The 23,253-nt window shown below is 51.1% G+C and overlaps 3 protein-coding genes across 3 annotated transcripts; 2 read left to right on the top strand and 1 right to left on the bottom strand.

Annotated features, from left to right (window-relative positions):
• Nucleotides 1–6: 6 nt before the first annotated feature.
• On the top strand, nt 7–3,639 carry mrpl17 (mitochondrial ribosomal protein L17). The gene is given in 4 exon segments (XM_068018795.1): nt 7–76; nt 79–194; nt 1,741–1,800; nt 3,070–3,639. Coding segments are annotated over 4 exon segments (468 nt in total). The 5' UTR covers nt 7–12; the 3' UTR covers nt 3,298–3,639.
• Nucleotides 3,640–6,019: 2,380 nt separating this feature from the next.
• LOC137352737 (trypsin-like) lies at nt 6,020–11,018 on the bottom strand. Its single transcript, XM_068018494.1, has 5 exons — nt 10,972–11,018; nt 10,660–10,816; nt 8,576–8,826; nt 7,681–7,814; nt 6,020–6,278 (listed from the first exon to the last, which is right to left on the bottom strand). The coding sequence occupies exons 1-5, from the start codon at nt 11,009–11,011 to the stop codon at nt 6,129–6,131; spliced, it is 732 nt and encodes a 243-aa protein (XP_067874595.1). The 5' UTR covers nt 11,012–11,018; the 3' UTR covers nt 6,020–6,128.
• A 5,517-nt stretch (nt 11,019–16,535) lies between these two features.
• LOC137352736 (trypsin-like) lies at nt 16,536–22,813 on the top strand. The gene is made up of 5 exons (XM_068018492.1): nt 16,536–16,582; nt 16,746–16,902; nt 19,304–19,554; nt 20,273–20,406; nt 22,573–22,813. The coding sequence occupies exons 1-5, from the start codon at nt 16,543–16,545 to the stop codon at nt 22,720–22,722; spliced, it is 732 nt and encodes a 243-aa protein (XP_067874593.1). The 5' UTR covers nt 16,536–16,542; the 3' UTR covers nt 22,723–22,813.
• The last annotated feature ends 440 nt before the right edge of the window (nt 22,814–23,253 follow it).

Below are 23,253 nucleotides of genomic sequence, written 5' to 3'. Positions count from 1 at the left end.
TCGCTCAGCACGATGCATCTGACCTCTGCCCTCTGGATCAGTCATGGGAGAGTTTACCGTCGAATGGGACTCGGACCCAATCCCGACTCAACATGTTGCGGAATCTTGTGACTGCGTTAGTCCGGCACGAGAGAATCGAAACCACCCTGGCACGGGCCGATGAGATGAAGTTTTATGCTGAGAAGGTATGGATGGTCCTCCCTTTTGTACACCCTGCTTATCGGCTTTCTTGCTGATGTGCAGACAGACCAATGCACTTCCACATTCATCCCAAACTGCATTTGTATCGCGCCCTTAACATCGTAAAACATCGTAAGGTGCTTCATGGGACTGATTATCAGACAAAACTGTTAGGACAGGCGACCAAAAGCTCAGTCAAAGAGGTCGGATTTTAAGGAGAGTCTTGAAAGTGAGAGAGAGAGAGAGAGACGGAGAGGTTTAGGGAGGAATTCCAGAGCTTAGGGCCCCAGGCAGCTGAAAGCACTGCCACCAATGGTGGAGCGATGGGAATCGGGGGATGGGCAAGAGGGCGGAATTGGAGGAGCGCAGAGATCTCAAGGGTTGTAGGGGCTGGAGGAGGTTACAGAGATAGGGAGGTTGTCGGGCTGGACGAGGTTACAGAGATAGGGAAGCTCATCGGGGCTGGAGGAGGTTACAGAGATAGGGAGGGTTACAGAGATAGGGAGGGTTGTAGGGGCTGGAGGAGGTTACAGAGATAGGGAGGCTCATCGGGGCTGGAGGAGGTTACAGAGATAGGGAGGGTTGTAGGGCTGGAGGAGGTTACAGAGATAGGGAAGTTGTAGGGGCTGGAGGAGGTTACAGAGATAGGGAGGGTGTAGGGGCTGGAGGAGGTTACAGAGATAGGGAGGGTTGTAGGGGCTGGAGGAGGTTACAGAGATAGGGAGGGTTGTAGGAGCTGGAGGAGGTTACAGAGATAGGGAGGGTTGTAGGAGCTGGAGGAGGTTACAGAGATGGGGAGGGTTGTAGGGGCTGGAGGAGGTTACAGAGATAGGGAGGGGTGTAGGGCTGGTGGAGATTGCTGAAGCTGAGATTGTTCTCCTTAGAGCAGAGAAGGTTAATGGGGAGATTTAATCGAGGCGTTCAAAATCATGAGGGGGTTTTTGATGAGTAAATGAGGAGAAACTGTTCCCAGTGGCAGGAGGGTCGGTAACCAGAGGGACACAGATTGAGGTTAATCGGTAAAAGAACCAGAGGGGGAGATGAGGAGAATTTTTTTGACGCAGTGAGTTGTTGTGATCTGGACGCGCTGCCTGAAAGGCGGTGGAAGCAGATTCAATAGTAACTTTCAAAAGGGGGAATTGGGGGAAATACTGGAAGGGGAAAATTCGCAGGGGGCAGGTGGGAGTGGGAGCTAACAGGTAGATCTTTCAAAGAGCCAGCACAGGGACGATGGACTGAATGGACTCCTCCTGTGCAGATGTTTCTGTTCAATCTCCCTTTGAACCTTCTCTGCTCCAAGGAGAACGATCCCAGCTTCTCCAGTCTCTCCACATTAACTGAAGCCGCAGGCAGTCGGTTGATGCCATTTCTGTCGGGTCAGTGGAAGATGGAAAATGGGATAGATATTTGGCGATGGCGGGAGCTGGCCGCTGGATGAGTTTTGGGATTGCTTGAGGACAGCACATGAGGGCGGATTTGACAGGCCGAGTGCTCGTCCTCTGTCTGGAGAGACAGGCTGTGAGTTTTATTGACCTCCCGTCTTGTTTTCCAGCTGGTAAGACTACGCGAAGGGGGGACATGGACGAGAAGGCCATGAAGATGGCCGACTTCTGGCTGACGGTCAGTATCTCCCGCGCACGGGCTGGGGCTTTTGGGGGGGGGGGGAGGGTGGGGTCCCCCCCTGTGGGAGCTTGCTGTGCGCAGATGGCCTGCCGTGCTTGTCGCATGAGAACGTTGTCTACCCTTGGGGAAGCCAACTGGGTGTGCGCTGCTTTGGAATGTCTTTGGACGCGCAAGGCCCTATATAAATGCGGCTTTGCTCCTTCTTCAGTCAGACTCGCTTGGGCTGGGCCAAAGTCTTTCGCTGTGCCTGCAGCTGTGAATTGACTGGACCCTCCCGGGCTATCAGAGGCAGGGGTGTGGGCCCTGCCTCCGCATTTTGGTCCCCTAGATCGATGTGTTTTTTTTGCCCTTCCCTCACCTTCACATTCACTCCCTCCCCAAGCCAGTTTGTGAGGCCATAAGCGTGTGATGCCCCACTTGGGCGAATAGCCCGTTGACATCTGAATGACCTCATGCAGAAAACCTTTGTTCTAGTCTCCCCACCGCTGTTCTAAACATTCTGTTAACAGTGGTTTGGGACAGTGCCCCACTCGCTCTGCCCCAGCACTGTGCGCGTTATGAGTGGCGGGAGGTGGGGGGGGGGTGGGTGGCACCAGGCTATTGACCAATCAGACAGCTCTGCAGAGAGCGGGGAACTTTGAAACCAGTCTGCACGCAAGTCACTGTAGTCACTGTCCCACCCCACACCCGCCCACCCCCCCCCCCCCCCCCCCCCCCCCCCAACCTTACCCCGGGCTCACTGGGGCTGCACCAGATTGTGTCTTTCATTGAAGTAAGACGTGCATTTTACTGGCGCCTTTTATAACCTCAGGACGGCCCAAAGAGCTTCAGAGCCAATGAAGCACTTCCTTGCCGTGTAGTCACAGTTGCAATGTCGAAAACATGGAAGCCAATTGTGCACAGCAAGCTCCCACAAACAGCCAACTGTTTTTTTTAGTGATGTTGATTAAAAGGGCACCAGGACAGTGTCCTCAGTACTGACCCTAGGGCAGTGCGACGCCCCCTGGGTGCCGCCCCCCCCCGGCAGTGCGACACTCCCTCCGTAGTGGAGTGTTCCGCCTGGATTATGACTCAAGTCTCTGGAGTGGGACTCGAACCCACACCCCTCTGACCAGGAGGCGAGGGAGAGAGAGGGAGGGAGCGCTAAACTCACTGAGCCGTAGGTGAGAATGAGAAGGAAGAGTTGGTATTCGGCCTGGGCATTGGGGGTGTGGTTTACAGAGTGGAATGTTTCCGGGAATAAATCACTCCTGTTTTCCCCGTCAGGAGAAAGACCTCATCCCGAAGCTCTTCAAAGTTCTGGCTCCGCGATTCCAGGACTGCCGGGGAAGTTATGTTCAGATGATGCAGATTCCCAGCCGGCAAAACCTAGACAGGGCCAAGATGGCGGTCATCGAGTACCGACGCAATCCTCTGCCGCCACTCCTCGCCCGGCGCCCGGGGGCCAATGAGAAAACCCTGGTCAACCAGCTGCTGAAGGGCTACAGGGAGTAGGCGGCGTGCAAGTGGTCCTTGGCGGCCGCCGAGTCCCAGGCTTCGAGTGCGGCCTGGTTGTGAGCTCGAGCTGCTTCAGGGTTGGAAGGTGTGGAAACGGGACCCGATCGCACCCCTGCCCCTTTTACCCTTCCCCGCTCGGGGTCCACCGTCCACTTTCAGCCCATCCGCTATAAATCCGGGATCGATTTGCCGATTTCCGGAGTCACACTTGGGCGTCCTGAGAATTGGCAACAGCCTCGGGCTTGAATCTGCGCAGTGCGTGACTCCCGGTCGCTAAGAGATTTGGATCCCCTGTATAAGCTGAGCATTATAGTAAACTCACAATGTGTAACACTCTAACATCTCGTGGGATCCTTTTTTCAGCTGTGCAATCTGATCTGAAACAGCCCATAAATCTCCAAGCAATGGCCTAGAGTATCTGCTGATAACACAGGTGATAAGATCATTTTGACCACCTTAAACCTGTGTCCTCTGGCAACAGTGGGAATTGTTTGTCCTTATTTACTCCCTCAAAACCCCTCATGAGTTTGAACGCCTCGATTAAATCTCCTCTTAACCTTTTCTGCTCAAAGCTTCTCCAGTCTCTCCACATTAACTGAAGTCTCTCATCTCTACTGGGCAACCACAGCAGGTTAATAGATTGCCCATCCCTAATTACCCTTGAGAAGGTGGTGGTGAGCTGCCTTCTTGAACCGCTGCAGTCCATGTGGGGTAGGTACACCCACAGTGCTGTTAGGAAGGGAGTTCCAGGATTTTGACCCAGCGACAGTGAAGGAACGGCGATATAGTTCCAAGTCAGGATGGTGTGTGACTTGGAGGGGAACTTGCAGGTGGTGGTGTTCCCATGTATTTGCTGCCCTTGTCCTTCTAGTTGGTAGAGGTCGCGGGTTTGGAAGGTGCTGTCTAAGGAGCCTTGGTGCATTGCTGCAGTGCATCTTGTAGATGGTACACACTGCTGCCACTGTGTGTCGGTGGTGGAGGGAGTGAATGTTTGTAGATGGGGTGCCAATCAAGCGGGCTGCTTTGTCCTGGATGGTGTCGAGCTTCTTGAGTGTTGTTGGAGCTGCACCCATCCAGGCAAGTGGAGGGTATTCCATCACACTCCTGACTTGTGCCTTGTAGATGGTGGACAGGCTTTGGGGAGTCAGGAGGTGAGTTACTCGCTGCAGGATTCCTAACCTCTGACCTGCTCTTGTAGCCACGGTATTTATATGGCTACTCCAGTTCAGTTTCTGGTCAATGGTAACTCCCAGGATGTTGATAGTGGGGGATTCAGTGATGGTAATGCCGTTGAATGTCAAGGGGAGATGGTTAGATTCTCTCTTGTTGGAGATGGTCATTGCCTGGCACTTGTGTGGCGCGAATGTTACTTGCCACTTATCAGCCCAAGCCTGGATATTGTCCAGGTCTTGCTGCATTTCTACATGGACTGCTTCAGTATCTGAGGAGTCACGAATGGTGCTGAACATTGTGCAATCATCAGCGAACATCCCCACTTCTGACCTTATGATTGAAGGAAGGTCATTGATGAAGCAGCTGAAGATGGTTGGGCCTAGGACACTACCCTGAGGAACTCCTGCAGTGATGTCCTGGAGCTCAGATGATTGACCTCCAACAACCACAACCATCTTCCTTTGTGCTAGGTATGACTCCAGCCAGAAGAGGGTTTTCCTCCTGATTCCCATTGATTTCAGTTTTGCGAGGACTCCTTGTTATACTTTGGTCAAATGCTGCCTCGATGTCGGGGGCAGTCACTCTTAGCTTGCAATCAGTGTGACAGATTATACAGGGCACGGCTTGGGAGAGTTTAATTTCCCCAATTTGTGTTAGCTTGGCTCTGTCGGCAGAACTCAGGGTCAGAAGGCCGTGACCCGAAGCCCCACTCTCGAACCTTTAACCAATATTAAACAAGACCCACATTTATTACCTGACCCCTGTGGCCCTGAACCGCTGAGTGTCTTGCGAGTCCACAGCGGAGGGCAGTTAAGAGTCAGCCGTGTTGGTGTGCTGTGGGATCTTGCTGTGTGAGCAAAATGGCTGCTGCTAAGTAATTGCATGCAAAGTGAACGGGGCGGTGGGGGGGAGGGGGTGGTTTCGGAGAGGTGTCGAGTTGCAGTGTCGCTCTCCCTTTTTCATAGCCCCATCCCTTCCTCTGCTTCAAATATTGAACCAGTTTCTCTTAAAAGATTCAGTCTCTGCTTCAGACAGTCTCTGGGACGAGCCATCCCGCTGAGGAATGGCTGTTCCTGCGGCCTGTGTTCACCTGCTCCCGCTGTGCTCGTTTTAAAGTGGTTGGTTCCTCAGATGACACTATCCCAGAGGGATCTGAGGAGGTGGCCGTTCAGCCCCTCAGCTCTGCTCTCCCGTTCAATCAAACCATACTTGATCTGTACCTTAACTCGGCTCCAACCTGTCTCGGGGAGAGAGTTCCAGATTCCCACTCCCCTTTGTGTGAAGAAATGCTTCCTGACATCACCCCTGAATGGTCTGGCTCCAATTTTAACGTTCTGCCCCCTTTGTTCTGGACTTTTCCCCCGTCCAGAGGAAATAGTTTCTCTCTATCGACCCTATCTAATCCTTTAATCATCTGTAAACATCTCGATGAGATCAGGTCCATTAACACAAACCCAGTTGATGTGCTGAAGGGGAGGTGAGAATATTGAAGATGGAGGGAGAGAGGAGAATGCAATAGACGAGGCTTGATATTTCTTTGCTATTTTATTGATGTATGTGAACTCGTACAGGGGAGTCGGATGGAGAACACACCATGGTGGGAATTATCCGGAACTGTATTCCCTCCGATAACTCGCTCCCACAATGAGGTGACCTCAGTTTGCAGCCACGGTGTCTTCAATCCAGGAGACGAAATTGCAGACCTGAGTGTAGACCCCAGGGTGGTCCTTCTCCGCACACCCGTACCCCCAGGACACGATACCCTGGAGCACTCCGTTACACACCACTGGACCGCCGGAATCTCCCTGCCGAGAAAACATCACGCCAAATCAATCGGAAGCTTGGACGCTGTGAAGCCGCCAGTTAAAGAACGTTGCAGCACCCTACACTCAGTGTAAACATTCAAATGTGGCTAATATTGGCCGACCTCACATGGCATTGCTCCCCCCTTGTTCACCTGTGTTTATATAGCGCCTTTAATGGAGTAAAATGTCCCAAGGAGCGACACGGGAATGTTAATCAGAAAGAAATCTGACCCCGAGCCGCGTCAGGTGATATTAGGGACCGGCGACCAAAAGCTCGGTCAAAGAGGTCGGTTTTTAAGGAGCGTCTTAAAGGAGGAGAGAGAGAGAGAGAGAGGCGGAGAGGTTCAGGGAGGGAATTCCGGAGCTTAGGGCCCCCGGCAGCTGAAGGCACGGCCGCCAATGGTGGAGTGATGGGAATCGGGGGATGGGCAAGAGGGCGGAATTGGAGGAGCGCAGAGATCTCGGAGGGTTGTAGGGGCTGGAGGAGGTTACAGAGATAGGGAGGGTTGCAGGGACTGGAGGAGGTTACAGAGATAGGGAGGGTTGCAGGGACTGGAGGAGGTTACAGAGATAGGGAGGGTTGTAGGGACTGGAGGAGGTTACAGAGATAGGGAGGGTTGTAGGGACTGGAGGAGGTTACAGAGATAGGGAGGGTTGTAGGGGCTGCAGGAGGTTACAGAGATAGGGAGGGTTGTCGAGGCTGGAGGAGGTTACAGAGATAGGGAGGGTAGTCGGGGCTAGAGGAGGTTACAGAGATAGGGAGGGTTGTAGGGGCTGGAGGACGTTACAGAGATAGGGAGGGTTGTAGGGGCTGGAGGACGTTACAGAGATAGGGAGGGTAGTCGGGGCTGGAGGAGGTTACAGAGATAGGGAGGGTTGTAGGGGCTGGAGGAGGTTACAGAGATAGGGAGGGTTGTAGGGGCTGGAGGACGTTACAGAGATAGGGAGGGTAGTCGGGGCTGGAGGAGGTTACAGACAATGGGGTGAGGAGGCTGTGGAAGGTTTTTAATACATCCAAGTGTAACTAATATTATCGCGCTGTAGGATGCTCTGACAGGACCCTCACTCAGTCCACCTCCTCATCCAGTTTTCACTCAATGTTCCGCCATGTGTTGAGAATGGTTGCAGGTTGTGACTTTAATTGGTGGGTTACACTGACCAACTCCGCAGACATCGCCATCTACTGAGAGCTCCAGGAAACTGCTGGGCAGTGCCCACTGAGGCCCCCGAGGAGCTCCCCAGGAATGGGTGCAGCCTGCAATCGCAGATCACATGATACAGGGAGGGGGCCATTCGCCCCATCGTGACCATGCCGGCTCTTTCAACTGATTTAGGCCCTCCCTTCCCCCATGACACACAGTGAGCTTTCAGTGGGCTGTCCTGTATTGGTTTAGGAATGTACCTGACAGGAGTCCTTCCCGCCTTCCAGGTAACCGACGCAGATCATGTTATCTGTGATCATCCCGGGATAGGCGTTGTGGCAGTCGGCGTTGCTGAGAACAGGGGCATCCAGGCATTGTAGTTCCTCCCCGCTCACTGTTAAATCCAAGCATAGGTCAGAGGTTAGAGGGCATATGAGGTTATTGATGTCTACCTGGGGATTTAACGTACGACATGTGTTTCTATGTCTCCTTTCCCCATCTCAGGGCCTCCCAAGAGGATTCACAGCCAATGAGGTACTTTTGAAGTGTTGTAATAAGAAACATGGGCAATTTGTGCACAAACAGCAGGGGATAATGACCAGATAATGTTCTGTTTACATGTTGGTCGAGGGATATATTTTGACTCCAGGACACCGGGGATAACTCCCCACTCCCCCCACACCAGCCCCTTTTTTCCGAACTGGTGGCCGCGGGATCTTTTACATCCACCCGAGAGGGCGGATGGAGCCTCGGCTTCATGTCACCTCTGAAAGATGGCGCCTCTGGCAGTTCAGCACTCCCTCAGTACTGGCACTGTGAGTGTGAGCCTGGATTATGGGCTGAACTTTGAACCCACGTCCTTCCGTCGCTGAGCAACACTGCAACCCACTGGGTCACATGACCGTTAACAACCTGGGATAATGGGTGAAATCTTCAGATTCTCGCCTCTGCTTCAGAGGGTCGAAGGTTCAAAACCGGCTCAATAGATAGGAATCTGTGCCAACACTTTGAGATCGTGCTGAGGGAGCACTGCACTGTGATTGGTCTGTACCACGAACAAGCCATTAAACCGTCACTTTCTGGCCTGTTGCTGAATCCTCACCTCCTTTCCTTGCGCCCGGGCTGGTTAATTAGCTCATTCTCACTGTCACTTACCACCGGACATGGTGTTTCCCCAGCCGGAGATTAGGCACATTTCACCGGCGTAGGTACAGCTGGTCGGGAGGGCGATGGACCTCACATTGCGGTTCAGTGCGGCAGATCGAGACAGTTTGATCAGCATGATGTCAAAGTCCAGGTTGTAGTAATCGTAGTTGGGGTGTCTGATGACTTTTACGGAATCAATGAATTGCTCGGTGCCCTCGTTGACTGCGATATCGTGCTCTCCCAGACGCACCTGGATACGGCTAGGGATAAGATAGAAAATCTACTTAGAGGGTGGCTGTTGAGCCCCGCCATCTTGCTTTGCCACCGACTCCATCCATCGAGAACTCGGAGTCGCCTGTCAGCTACCCGGGGTTCAAATGGCAGGGAAGGAGGTCCTAGACTGTTTTCCACGGGGCAGTGAGAAGGCCCTTCGACCCCTTGGGAATGTACCAAGAGAGGTTGGCCATCGGGGCCTGCTCCTCCATTTTGTTGCCATGGCAACCGTTGAGTCCCAATTCACAGCCCTTTCTCAATATCCCCTCAGTACCTTAACCCCAAGTGAGTTCCATCTTCATTTCAATGCATCAAATGATTTTTCGTCTTAAAATCATTGTGTGTCCCTTTATGTGAAAAGTCTTTTCCCGCATTCCCTGTTTCCACGCAGGAGCCAGGGAATCCGCGCGATGCGCAAGAGGCCAGACCTGGAGGAGTGCAGTGATGTCAAAGGGTTGGAGGAGGTTACAGAGATAGGGAGGGGGTCGTGGAGGGTTTGAAAACAAGGTTGAGAATTTTAGATTGCTGGACCGGGAGCCAGTGTAGGTCAGCGAGCAACAGTGGGCGATGGGTGAACGGGACTCGGGGGCAGTAAAGTTCTGGATGTGTTCATGTACGCGGAAGGTGGGAGACCGGCCAGGCGAGCGTTGCAATAGTCTCGTCTGGAGGTCAGGAAGACATGGGTGAGGGTTTCAGAAGGTGAGCCGAGGCAGGGGCGGAGTCTGGACACGCGAGAGATGTAACTCCTTGTTCGTGAGTCACTGAAAGCCAGCACGCAGGTGCAGCAAGCAATTCGGAAGGCAAATGATATGTTCATCGCAAGGGGATTTGAGTACTGGAGTAAAGATGTCTTGCTGCATTTGTATAGAGCCTTTGTGAGACTGCAGCTGGAGAATTGTGTACAGCTTTGTTCTCTTGCAGTATAGGGAGTGCAACGGAGGTTCACCAGACTAATTCCTGGGATTCTCGGATTGTATTATGAAGAGAGATTGGGGAAACTGGGTTTGTATTCTCGAGTTTCAAAGAATGAGAGGTGATCTTATTGAAACTTACAAAATTCTTACAGGGCGTGACAGGGTGGATGTGGATCGGATGTTTCCTGTGGCTTGTGAGACTAGAACCAGGGGACACAGTCTCAGAATAAGGGGCAGGCCATTTAACACTGAGATGAGGAGGAATTTCTTCACTCAGAGGGTGGTGAATCTCTGGAATTCTCCACCCCAGAGGGCAGTGGAGCTCGATGGGCTGAATGGCCTATTCCTGCTCATAGGTCCTGGTTTTCGTGGAGAAATACAAGTTACATTTGTGTTGTGTCTAAGGACAGAGGTGTTTCTGGTAACAGTTCACTGGGATAATTATTTGAAGAGAAACAATGGGCGGGGAATCCGGGGGAAAGGCAGGGAAGTGGGACTACGTGTGTTGTTCTTGCAGAGAGCCAGCACAGACACAGCAGGCCGAATGGTCTCCTTCTGTGCTGCAACCATTCTATGAGATGCACAGAGGCGGTCTTGGTGATGGTGATGACCCAGGGTTGGAAGCTCAGCTCAGGAGGACACTGAGGATGAGATTGGTCTGGTCCAGAGGGTAGTCAGGGAGGGGGAATGGAATTGATGGCTGGGGGACGGAATTGTGCTGGGGACCGAAGACATTAGCCTCAGTCGTCCCAGTATCGGACGTAATTTCTGCTCGTTGCTCAAACGCAATCTTGGAAACTCCATGCAGCAATCTGTGAAACCTGAGAACCAACCGTTTGGTTTCAAGAGTGAACTCTTCATTGAACCTTTTAAGCTGTTTCTAGTTTGAAAGTTGGAGATACTTGCCTTTGGTAGCAGTGAGCAGCAGAGACCACCCAGTCGGAACTGATCAGAGATCCCCCGCACATGTGCCATCCCACGTTCAGGGAGACGATCCAGGGTACGGAGTGCTTGGCACACTCGTAACCACCGACTATCTTGTCATCGTCGTAAGGGGCAGCAGCTGTGGCATTGAGAGCAGAAGTATCATTGTTAAACGCTGGGTTAGCGAGGGGCCGAGACGCACGAGCTGGGAAAGACCGCGAGAGGAGGACGAGACAGGCCGGCGGGAAACCCGAGAGCGCGCAACGGAAAAGGAAGGAAGTCGAACGTGTTTACCGGCCAGGCCCAGGAACGCCACGAGCAGAAGGGTCTTCATGGTTGCTTCAGCTTTTGCGATGGCAGGGACTGAGAGTCAGGACGTTTTATAGGCTGTGGGGACTTTGTTATCTGAGAATAACAGGGTCACAAGACCCATTAGTTATCACGGGGAGGAGAAGTCCTTGGAAACTGAGGGGCAGGTGTGTGTTTCTCAGCTGCATTCCCTGGGGTGTGTAACACACTTTAGTCAGTCGACGAAAAGGTGTGCAGATCCCTCAGGTACGAGACTTTTAACAAACTAGGTTTATAATGAATAAGGGAAGTAATTCTTCTCTAAAGCTGATATTCAACAGAAAACAAAGGGTCTTAACCATAAAGCATAGCAAATGGATCCCTACAGGTAGTGTATGACACTGAGTAATAATACTGAATCACCGGAATTATATCAGGGCTTAAATTGCCAGGATAGTTTGGTGGTATCTTCTAGAACTGCATTTGATTGAGGGGGGGGAATCTGATTGGGTTTTTCTTATTTATTTATTAAGGGATTCGATCGGGTCGACAGAAACGATTTCCTCTGGTCGGGGGGGAGAGTCCAGAACAAGGAGGCTGAACCTTAAAATCGGAGCCAGGCCGTTCAGGGGTGATGTCAGGAAGCATTTCTTCACACAAAGGGGAGTGGGAATGGGGAACGCTCTTCCCCCCCCCCCCCCCCCCCCACAAAAAGCTGTCGAGGCTGGAGGTCACTTGAAAATGTCAAAACTGAGATCATTCCCGTTCTTCGGAATGTCTGTAGGAGTTCATACGTTCGCTGGAGACGTAAGAGGCCTTAACGTCCAAAAGGCACCTGTGACCGTGCAGCACTCCCTCCACTTTGCCGCTGGGTGTGTCGGCCTAGATCCTCTCTGGGAGTCAGACCTGAACTCAAACCCACCAGTTCAGAGACAGAAAATGGTACCCACTGAGTCACAGCTGATAAATTAAACAAGTGGACTCCAAAATCATAAAGAACTAGGAGCCGGAGTAGGCCATTCAGCCCCTCAAGCCTGCTCCGTCTTTCAATAACTTCTGCCTCAACCCACTTGCCTGCCCACACGCCATGCACCTGGACTCCCTGAGAGATCAAAAATCTATCTATCCCAGTCTTAAATGTATTCAATGATGGAGAATCCACAACCCTCTGGGATAGAGAATTCCAAATTTCACAACTCTTTGAGTGAAGTAATTTCCCCTCATCTCAGTCCTGAATGACCGGCCCCTTATCCTGAGACTGTGCCCACCCGTTCTAGATAACACAGCCAGTGGAAACAATCTCTGTCTCTACCCTATCCAGCCCCGTCAGACTCTTATATGTTTCAATGAGATCGCCTCTCATTCTTCTAAACTCCAGACTCAATTTACTCAGTCTCTCATCATAGGACAACCCTTTAATCTCAGGAACTAATCTAGTGAACCTTCGCTGCACAGCCTCTGGGGACATGATAGAGGTATATAAAATGATGAGAGGCATCGATAGGGTAGATAGCCAGAGTCTGTTTCCCATGGTAGGGGTGACTAAAACTAGAGGGCATAGATTTAAGGTGAGAGGGAGGAGGTTTAAAGGGGATCAAAGGGGTAAATTTTTCACAAAGAATCGTGGGTATCTGGAATGAGCTGCCTGAGGAGGTGGTGGAGGCAGGAACAGTAGCGACATTTAAGAGGCATCTGGACAGGTACTTGAATGAACAAGGCATAGAGGGATATGGAATTAATGCAGGCAGATGGGATTAGTATAGATAGGCATTATGGTAGGCATGGACGCGGTGGGCCGAAGGGCCTGTTTCTATGCTGTATGACGCTATATGGAGACCAAAACTGCACACAGTACTCCAGATGTGGTCTCACCAAAACCCCAATAACAGAATCTACAGCACAGAAACAGGCCATTTGGCCCATCTGCTCTGTGCAGGTCTTTCTGCGCCACACGAGCCTCCTCCCACCCCCTCTCCCTCTCAACCCATCACCCAAACAGGATGGTCTTCACCTGAACCAGAGGGGTACCAATATCCTGGGGGGGGGGAGATTTGCTAGTTTTCTTCGGGGGGGGTTTAAACTAATTCAGCAGGGGAATGGGAACCTAAATTGTAGTTCCAGTGTACAGGATGTTGAGAGTAGTGAGGTCAGGGATAAAGTTACAAGGACGCAAGAGGGCACTGGCAAGCAAGAACTTGGTTTAAAGTGTGTCTACTTCAACGCCAGGAGCATCCGGAATAAGGTGGGTGAGCTTGCAGCATGGGTTGGTACCTGGGATCTCGATGTAGTGGCCATTTCGGAGACATGGGTAGAGCAGGGGCAGGAATGGATGTTGCAGGTTCCGGGATTTAGATGTTTCAGTAAGAAGAGAGAAGATGGTAAAAGAGGGGGGGGGGGGGGGGTGTGGCATTGTTAATCAAGGAGAGTATTACGGCGGCAGAAAGGACGTTTGAGGACTCATCTACTGAGGTAGTATGGGCCGAGGTTAGAAACAGGAGAGGTGAGGTCACCCTGTTGGGAGTCTTTTATAGACCTCCAAATAGTTCCAGAGATGTAGAGGAAAGGATAGCGAAGATGATTCTCGACAGGAGCGAGAGTAACAGGGTAGTTGTTATGGGGGACTTTAACTTTCCAAATATCGACTGGAAATACTATAGTTCGAGTACTTTAGATGGGTCAGTTTTTGTCCAGTGTGTGCAGGAGGGTTTTCTGACACAGTATGTAGACAGGCCAACCAGGGGCGATGCCACATTGGATTTGGTACTGGGTAATGAACCCGGCCAGGTGTTAGATTTAGATGTAGGTGAGCACTTTGGTGATAGTGATCACAATTCGGTTAGGTTTACCTTAGCGATGGGCAGGGACAGGTATATACCGCAGGGCAAGAATTATAGCTGGGGGAAAGGAAATTATGACGCGATTAGGCAAGATTTAGGATGCGTAGGATGGGGAAGGAAACTGCAGGGGATGGGAACAATCGAAATGTGGAGCTTATTCAAGGAGCAGCTACTGCGTGTCCTTAATAAGTATGTACCTGTCAGGCAGGGAGGAAGTTGTCGAGCGAGGGAGCCGTGGTTTACTAAAGAAGTTGAAGCGCTTGTCAAGAGGAAGAAGAAGGCTTATGTTAGGATGAGATGTGAAGGCTCAGTTAGGGCGCTTGAGAGTTACAAGCTAGCCAGGAAGGATCTAAAGGGAGAGCTAAGAAGAGCAAGGAGAGGACACGAGAAGACATTGGCGGATAGGATCAAGGAAAACCCTGAGGCTTTCTATAGGTATATCAGGAATAAAAGAATGACTAGAGTTAGATTAGGGGCAATCAAGGATAGTAGTGGGAAGTTGTGTGTGGAATCAGAGGAGGTAGGGGAAGTGTTAAATGAATATTTTGCGTCAGTATTTACAGTAGAGAAAGAAAATGTTGTCGAGGAGAATACTGAGATTCAGGCCACGAGGCTAGATGGGATTGAGGTTCACAAGGAGGAGGTGTTATCAATTTTGGAAAGTGTGAAAATAGATAAGTCCCCTGGGCCAGATGGGATTTATCCTAGGATTCTCTGGGAAGCCAGGGAGGAGATTGCAGAGCCTTTGTCCTTGATCTTTATGTCGTCATTGTCGACAGGAATAGTGCCGGAAGACTGGAGGATAGCAAATGTTGTCCCCTTGTTCAAGAAGGGGAGTAGAGACAGCCCTGGTAATTATAGACCTGTGAGCCTTACTTCGGTTGTGGGTAAAATGTTGGAAAAGATTATAAGAGACAGGATTTATAATCATCTTGAAAAGAATAAGTTCATTAGCGATAGTCAGCACGGTTTTGTGAAGGGTAGGTCGTGCCTCACAAACCTTATTGAGTTTTTCAAGAAGGTGACCAAACAGGTGGATGAGGGTAAAGCAGTGGATGTGGTGTATATGGATTTCAGTAAGGCGTTTGATAAGGTTCCCCACGGTAGGCTATTGCAGAAAATACGGAAGTATGGGGTTGAAGGTGATTTAGAGCTTTGGATCAGAAATTGGCTAGCTGAAAGAAGACAGAGGGTGGTGGTTGATGGCAAATGTTCATCCTGGAGTTTAGTTACTAGTGGTGTACTGCAAGGATCTGTTTTGGGGCCACTGCTGTTTGTCATTTTTATAAATGACCTGGAAGAGGGTGTAGAAGGGTGGGTTAGTAAATTTGCAGATGACACTAAGGTCGGTGGAGTTGTGGATAGTGCCGAAGGATGTTGTCGGGTACAGAGGGACATAGATAGGCTGCAGAGCTGGGCTGAGAGATGGCAAATGGAGTTTAATGCGGAAAAGTGCGAGGTGATTCACTTTGGAAGGAGTAACAGGAATGCAGAGTACTGGGCTAATGGGAAGATTCTTGGTAGTGTAGATGAACAGAGAGATCTAGGTGTCCAGGTGCATAAATCCCTGAAGGTTGCTACCCAGGTTAATAGGGCTGTTAAGAAGGCATATGGTGTGTTAGCTTTTATTAGTAGGGGGTTCGAGTTTCGGAGCCACGAGGTCATACTGCAGCTGTACAAAACTCTGGTGAGACCGCACCTGGAGTATTGCGTGCAGTTCTGGTCACCACATTATAGGAAGGATGTGGAAGCTATGGAAAGGGTGCAGAGGAGATTTACTAGGATGTTGCCTGGTATGGAGGGAAGGTCTTACGAGGAAAGGCTGAGGGACTTGAGGTTGTTTTCGTTGGAGAGAAGGAGGAGGAGAGGTGACTTAATAGAGACATATAAGATAATCAGAGGGTTAGATAGGGTGGATAGTGAGAGTCTTTTTCCTCGGATGGTGATGGCAAACACGAGGGGACATAGCTTTAAGTTGAGGGGTGATAGATATAGGACAGATGTCAGAGGTAGTTTCTTTACTCAGAGAGTAGTAGGGGCGTGAAACGCCCTGCCTGCAACAGTAGTAGACTCGCCAACTTTAAGGGCATTTAAGTGGTCATTGGATAGACATATGGATGAAAATGGAATAGTGTAGGTCAGATGGTTTCACAGGTCGGCGCAACATCGAGGGCCGAAGGGCCTGTTCTGCGCTGTAATATTCTAATTCTATCTTTCTATTCCTTTCTCCCTCGTGTTTATCCAACTTAATCACATCGATACTATTCACCTCAACCACTCCCTGCGGTAACGAGTTCCACATTCTCACCACTCTCTGGGGAAAGAGGTTTCTCCTGAATTCCCCATTGGATTTATTAGTGACTGTCTGATATTGATGACCCCCAATTTTGGGCTCCCACTCTACTTCTGACCCATCACAATTTTGAATCCTATCGGATCACTTTCCAATTGTCTAATTTCAGGAGAAAATAGTCCCAAGTTATCAAACTCTGCGCTGTTAGTTAAAAATCAAGCACCTTAACTTGACAAACTGGGAGATCTTTGCCTGACTAAAGTGTGTTACACACCCCAGGGAATGCAGCTGAGAAACACACACCTGCCCCTCAGTTTCCAAGGACTTCTCCTCCCCCCGTGATAACTATTGGGTCTTGTGACCCTGTTATTCTCAGATAACAAAGTCCCCACAGCCTATAAAACGTCCTGACTCTCAGTCCCTGCCATCGCAAAAGCTGAAGCAACCATGAAGACCCTTCTGCTCGTGGCGTTCCTGGGCCTGGCCGGTAAACACGTTCGACTTCCTTCCTTTTCCGTTGCGCTCTCTCGGGTTTCCCGCCGGCCTGTCTCGTTCTCCTCTCGCGGTCTTTCCCAGCTCGTGCGTCTCGGCCGCTCGTCCCCTCGCTAACCCAGCGTTTAACAATGATACTACTTCTCTCAATGCCGCAGCTGCTGCCCCTTACGACGATGACAAGATAGTCGGTGGTTACGAGTGTGCCAAGCACTCCGTACCCTGGATCGTCTCCCTGAACGTGGGGTGGCACATGTGCGGGGGATCTCTGATCAGTTCCGACTGGGTGGTCTCTGCTGCTCACTGCTACCAAAGGCAAGTATCTCCAACTTTTGAACTAGAAACAGCCTAAAAGGTTCAATGAAGAGTTTACTTTTGAAACCAAACGGTTGGTTCTCAGGTTTCACAGATTGCTGCATGGAGTTTCCAAGATTGCGTTTGAGCAACAAGCAGAAATTTCGTCCAATTAAATATTGGGACAACTGAAGGCATTGTCTTCAGTCCCCGGCACAAACTCGGCCCTCCCAGCCATCAATTCCATTACCCGTCCCTGACTACACTCAGGACCAGACCATTCTTATCAGTCGTCGGGAAAATGCTAGAATCTGTACAAAAGAATGTGCTAACAAAAGACTTAGGAAGTACTGGTAGGACTGGGCAGAGTCAACATGGATTTATGAAAGGGAAATCAAGCTTGACAAACATGTTGGAGTCACTTGAGAATGTAACTAGCAGAGTAGATAAGGGGGAACTGGTGGATGTGGTATATTTAGATTTTCAGAAAACTTTTGATAAGGTCCCACACAAGAGGTTAGTAAACAAAATTAGAGCACAAGGGATTGGGGGGAATATTACTGGCATGGATTGAGAACTGGTTAACGGACAGAAAACAGAGAGTTAGATTTAATGGGTCATTTTCAGGTTGACAGACTGTGACTAGTGGGTTAACCGCAGGGATCAGTGCTTGGGCCCCAGCTGTTCACAATCTATATCAATAATTTGGATGTGGGGATTAAATGGAATATTTTCAAGTTTGCTGATGACTCAAAACTAGGTGGAAGTGTGAGCTGTGAGGAGGATGCAAAGAGGCTTCAAGGGGATTTCGAGAGGCTAAGCGAGTGGGCAAATATTGGCAGATGGAATACAATGTAGAGAAATGTGAGGTAATCCACTTTGGTAGGAAAAAGAGAAATACAGAGTATTTCTTAAATGGTGAGAGGCTGGGAAGTGTTGAATTTCAAAGGGACTTGGGTGTCCTTGTTCATGAGTCACTGAAAGCTAACATGCTGGTACAGCAAGCAGTGAAGAAGGCTACTGGTATGTTGGCCTTCATTACAAGAGGATTTGAGTATAGGAGTAAAGATGTCTGACTGCAATTGGATAGAGTCTTGGTGAGACCGCACCTGGAGTATTGTGCACAGTTTTAGTCTACTTATCTAAGGAAGGATATACTGGCCTTAGAGGGAGTGCAACAAAGGGTTCACCAGACTGATCCCTGGGATGGCTGAATTGTCCGATGAGGAAAGATTAAATGGATTGGGCCATTATTCTCTGGAGTTTAGAAGAATGAGAGGTGATCTCATTCAAACATGCAAAATTCTTACAGGTCTCGACAGGGTAGTTGTAGGAAGGATGTCTCCCCAGGCTGGGGGGGCTCTACAACCAGGGGACACAGTCTCATTTAGGACTGAGATGAAGAGGAATTTCTTCACTCAGAGGGTGGTGAATCTTTGGAATTCTCTACCCCAGAGGGCTGTGGAAGCTCAGTCATTGAGTACATTCAAGTCCGACGTAAACTGTTACAGGGACAGTGAAAATGGCATTGAAGTAAAAGACCGGCCACGATGTCATTGAATGGCGGAGAGCGGGCTCGAAGGGCTGAATCGCCTACTCCTCCTTGTCTTCTGCTCTTATCCTCAGTGCCCTATTTGACCCTGGGTCAGCTGCAACACCAAGTCCGCTCCTGCCTCGGCCCACCTTCTGAAGCCCTCACCCATGTCTTCCTGACCTCCAGACGAGACTATTGCAACGCTCGCCTGGCCGGTCTCCCACCTTCCGCGTACATGAACACATCCAGAACTTTACTGCCCCCGTGTCCTAACTCGCACCGAGTCCCGTTCACCCATCGCCCACTGTTGCTCGCTGACCTACACTGGCTCCCGGTCCAGCAATCTAAAATTCTCAACCTTGTTTTCAAATCCCTCCACGACCTCCTCGGCCCCCTCCCTATCTCTGTAACCTCCTCCAACCCTTTGACATCACTGCACTCCTCCAGGTCTGGCCTCTTGCGCATCGCGCAGATTCCCTGGCTCCTGTGTGGAAACAGGGAATGCGGGAAAAGACTTTTCACATAAAGGGACACACAACGATTTTAAGATGAAAAATCATTTGATGCATTGAAAAGAAGATGGAACTCACTTGGGGTTAAGGTACTGAGGGGATATTGAGAAAGGGCTGTGAATTGGGACTCAACGGTTGCCATGACAACAAAATGGAGGAGCAGGCCCCGATGGCCAGCCTCTCTTGGCACATTCCCAAGGGGTCGAAGGTCCTTCTCACTGCCCCGTGGAAAACAGTCTAGGACCTCCTTCCCTGCCATTTGAACCCCGGGTAGCTGACGGGCGACTCCGAGTTCTCGATGGATGGAGTCGATGGCAAAGCAAGATGGCGGGGCTCAACAACCACCCTCTAAGTAGATTTTCTATCTTATTCCTAGCCGTATCCAGGTGCGTCTGGGAGAGCACGATATCGCAGTCAACGAGGGCACCGAGCAATTCATTGATTCCGTAAAAGTCATCAGACACCCCAACTACGATTACTACAACCTGGACTTTGACATCATGCTGATCAAACTGTCTCGATCTGCCGCACTGAACCGCAATGTGAGGTCCATCGCCCTCCCGACCAGCTGTACCTACGCCGGTGAAATGTGCCTAATCTCCGGCTGGGGAAACACCATGTCCGGTGGTAAGTGACAGTGAGAATGAGCTAATTAACCAGCCCGGGCGCAAGGAAAGGAGGTGCGGATTCAGCAACAGGCCAGAAAGTGACGGTTTAATGGCTTGTTCGTGGCACAGACCAATCACAGTGCAGTGCTCCCTCAGCACGATCTCAAAGTGTTGGCACAGATTCCTATTTATTGAGCCGGTTTTGAACCTTCGACCCTCTGAAGCAGAGGCGAGAATCTGAAGATTTCACCCATTATCCCAGGTTGTTAACGGTCATGTGACCCAGTGGGTTGCAGTGTTGCTCAGCGACGGAAGGACGTGGGTTTAAAGTTGTGCCCATAATCCAGGCTCACACTCACAGTGCCAGTACTGAGGGAGTGCTGAACTGCCAGAGGCGCCATCTTTCAGAGGTGACATGAAGCCGAGGCTCCGTCCGCCCTCTCGGGTGGATGTAAAAGATCCCGCGGCCACCAGTTCGGAAAAAAGGGGCTGGTGTGGGGGGAGTGGGGAGTTATCCCCGGTGTCCTGGAGTCAAAATATATCCCTCGACCAACATGTAAACAGAACATTATCTGGTCATTATCCTTCTGCTGTTTGTGGGATCTTGCTGTGAATCCTCTTGGGAGGCCCTGAGATGGGGAAAGGAGACATAGAAACACGTCGTACGTTAAATCCCCAGGTAGACATCAATAACCTCATATGCCCTCTAACCTCTGACCTATGCTTGGATTTAACAGTGAGCGGGGAGGAACTACAATGCCTGGATGCCCCTGTTCTCAGCAACGCCGACTGCCACAACGCCTATCCCGGGATGATCACAGATAACATGATCTGCGTCGGTTACCTGGAAGGCGGGAAGGACTCCTGTCAGGTACATTCCTAAACCAATACAGGACAGCCCACTGAAAGCTCACTGTGTGTCATGGGGGAAGGGAGGGCCTAAATCAGTTGAAAGAGCCGGCATGGTCACGATGGGGCGAATGGCCCCCTCCCTGTATCATGTGATCTGAGATTGCAGGCTGCACCCATTTCTGGGGAGCTCCTCGGGGGCCCCAGTGGGCACTGCCCAGCAGTTTCCTGGAGCTCTCAGTAGATGGCGATGTCTGCGGAGTTGGTCAGTGTAACCCACCAATTAAAGTCACAACCTGCAACCATTCTCAACACATGGCGGAACATTGAGTGAAAACAGGATGAGGAGGTGGACTGAGTGAGGGTCCTGTCAGTGCATCCTACAGCGCGATAATATTAGTTACACTTGGATGTGTTAAAAACCTTCCACAGCCTCCTCACCCCATTGTCTGTAACCTCCTCCAGCCCCGAGTACCCTCACTATCTCTGTAACCTCCTCCAGCCCCGACTACCCTCCCTATCTCTGTAACCTCCTCCAGCCCCGACTACCCTCCCTATCTCTGTAACCTCCTCCAGCCCCGACTACCCTCCCTATCTCTGTAACCTCCTCCAGCCTCGACCACCCTCCCTATCTCTGAAACCTCCTCCAGCCCAGACTACCCTCCCTATCTCTGTAACCTCCTCCAGCCTCGACTACCCTCCCTATCTCTGTAGCCTCGTCCAGCCCAGACTACCCTCCCTATCTCTGTAACGTCCTCCAGCCCCGACCACCCTCCCTATCTCTGTAACCTCCTCCAGCCCTGACTACCCTCCCTATCTCTGTAACCTCCTCCAGCCCCGACCACCCTCCCTATCTCTATCACCTCCTCCAGCCCCGACCACCCTCCCTATCTCTGTAACATCCTCCAGCCCCGACCACCCTCCCTATCTCTGTAACGTCCTCCAGCCCCGACTACCCTCCCTATCTCTGTAACCTCCTCCAGCCTCGACCACTGTCCCTATCTCTGTAACCTCCTCCAGCCCCGACAACCCTCCCTATGTCTGTCACCTCCTCTAGCCCCGACAACCCTCCCTATGTCTGTCACCTCCTCTAGCCCCGACTACCCTCCCTATCTCTGTAATCTCCTCCAGCCTCGACAACCCTCCCTATCCCTGTAACCTCCTCCAGCCCCTGCACCCCTCCCTATCTCTGTAACCTCCTCCAGCCCCTACAACCCTCCCTATCCCTGTAACCACCTCCAGCCCCTACAGCCCTCCCTATCCCTGTAACCTCCTCCAGCCCCTACACTCCTTCCTATCTCTGTAACCTCCTCCAGCCTCGACAACTCTCCCTATCTCTGTAACCTCCTCCAGCCCCTGCAGCCCTCTCTATCTCTGTAACCTCCTCCAGCCCCGACCACCCTCCCTATCTCTGTAACCTCCTCCAGCCCCTACAACTCTCCCTATCTCTGTAACCTCCTCCAGCCTCTGCAACTCCCTATCTCTGTAAGCTCCTCCAGCCCCTACAACTCTCCCTATCTCTGTAACCTCCTCCAGCCCCTACAACCCTCTCTATCTCTGTAAGCTCCTCCAGCCCCTGCAGCCCTATCTCTGTAACCTCCTCCAGCCCCTACAACCCTCTCTATCTCTGTAACCTCCTCCAGCCCCTACAACCCTCCCTATCTCTGTAACCTCCTCCAGCCCCTACAACCCTCCCTATCTCTGTAACCTCCTCCAGCCCCTACAACCCTCCGAGATCTCTGCCCTCCTCCAATTCCGCCCTCTTGCCCATCCCCCGATTCCCATCACTCCACCATTGGCGGCCGTGCCTTCAGCTGCCGGGGGCCCTAAGCTCTGGAATTCCCTCCCGAAACCTCTCCGCCTCTCTCTCTCCTCCTTTAAGACGCTCCTTAAAAAACCGACCTCTTTGACCGAGCTTTTGGTCGCCGGTCCCTAATATCTCCTGACGTGGCTCGGGGTCAGATTTCTTTCTGATTAACATTCCCGTGTCGCTCCTTGGGACATTTTACTCCATTAAAGGCGCTATATAAACACAGGTGAACAAGGGGGGAGCAATGCCATGTGAGGTCGGCCAATATTAGCCACATTTGAATGTTTACACTGAGTGTAGGGTGCTGCAACGTTCTTTAACTGGCGGCTTCACAGCGTCCAAGCTTCCGATTGATTTGGCGTGATGTTTTCTCGGCAGGGAGATTCCGGCGGTCCAGTGGTGTGTAACGGAGTGCTCCAGGGTATCGTGTCCTGGGGGTACGGGTGTGCGGAGAAGGACCACCCTGGGGTCTACACTCAGGTCTGCAATTTCGTCTCCTGGATTGAAGACACCGTGGCTGCAAACTGAGGTCACCTCATTGTGGGAGCGAGTTATCGGAGGGAATACAGTTCCGGATAATTCCCTCCATGGTGTGTTCTCCATCCGACTCCCCTGTACGAGTTCACATACATCAATAAAATAGCAAAGAAATATCAAGCCTCGTCTTTTGCATTCTCCTCTCTCCCTCCATCTTCAATATTCTCACCACCCCTTCAGCACATCAACTGGGTTTGTGTCAATGGACCTGATCTCATCGAGATGTTTACAGATGATTAAAGGATTAGATAGGGTCGATAGAGAGAAACTATTTCCTCTGGACGGGGGAAAAGTCCAGAACAAAGGGGGCAGAACGTTAAAATTGGAGCCAGACCGTTCAGGGGTGATGTCAGGAAGCATTTCTTCACACAAAGGGGAGTGGGAATCTGGAACTCTCTCCACCAGATGGGTCGGAGCTGAGTTGAGGTACAGATCAACCATGATCTGATTTAACGGGAGAGCAGAGCAGTCCTATGAAGGTGGCTCCTGGACATACCCTGCGCCCTCAGGACTACCTCACTC

This window comes from Heterodontus francisci, chromosome 39 (genome assembly GCF_036365525.1).
Source record: "Heterodontus francisci isolate sHetFra1 chromosome 39, sHetFra1.hap1, whole genome shotgun sequence".
Lineage (NCBI taxonomy): Eukaryota > Metazoa > Chordata > Chondrichthyes > Heterodontiformes > Heterodontidae > Heterodontus > Heterodontus francisci.
Note: the sequence above shows the minus strand (reverse complement) of the source record. Positions and strands in the feature narration are given on the sequence as shown.

What these genes read in the sequence shown, in the direction of transcription:
- LOC137352737 (XM_068018494.1), bottom strand. Translation starts at nt 11,011, where the DNA reads ATGAAGACCCTTCTGCTCGTGGCGTTCCTGGGCCTGGCCG. An exon ending in GCTGCTCACTGCTACCAAAG is followed by an intron (nt 8,827 to 10,659) that starts GCAAGTATCTCC and finishes TCTTATCCCTAG; the next exon opens with CCGTATCCAGGTGCGTCTGG. An exon ending in GGGAAACACCATGTCCGGTG is followed by an intron (nt 7,815 to 8,575) that starts GTAAGTGACAGT and finishes TGGATTTAACAG; the next exon opens with TGAGCGGGGAGGAACTACAA.
- LOC137352736 (XM_068018492.1), top strand. Translation starts at nt 16,543, where the DNA reads ATGAAGACCCTTCTGCTCGTGGCGTTCCTGGGCCTGGCCG. An exon ending in GGCGTTCCTGGGCCTGGCCG is followed by an intron (nt 16,583 to 16,745) that starts GTAAACACGTTC and finishes TCAATGCCGCAG; the next exon opens with CTGCTGCCCCTTACGACGAT. An exon ending in GCGGGAAGGACTCCTGTCAG is followed by an intron (nt 20,407 to 22,572) that starts GTACATTCCTAA and finishes TTTTCTCGGCAG; the next exon opens with GGAGATTCCGGCGGTCCAGT.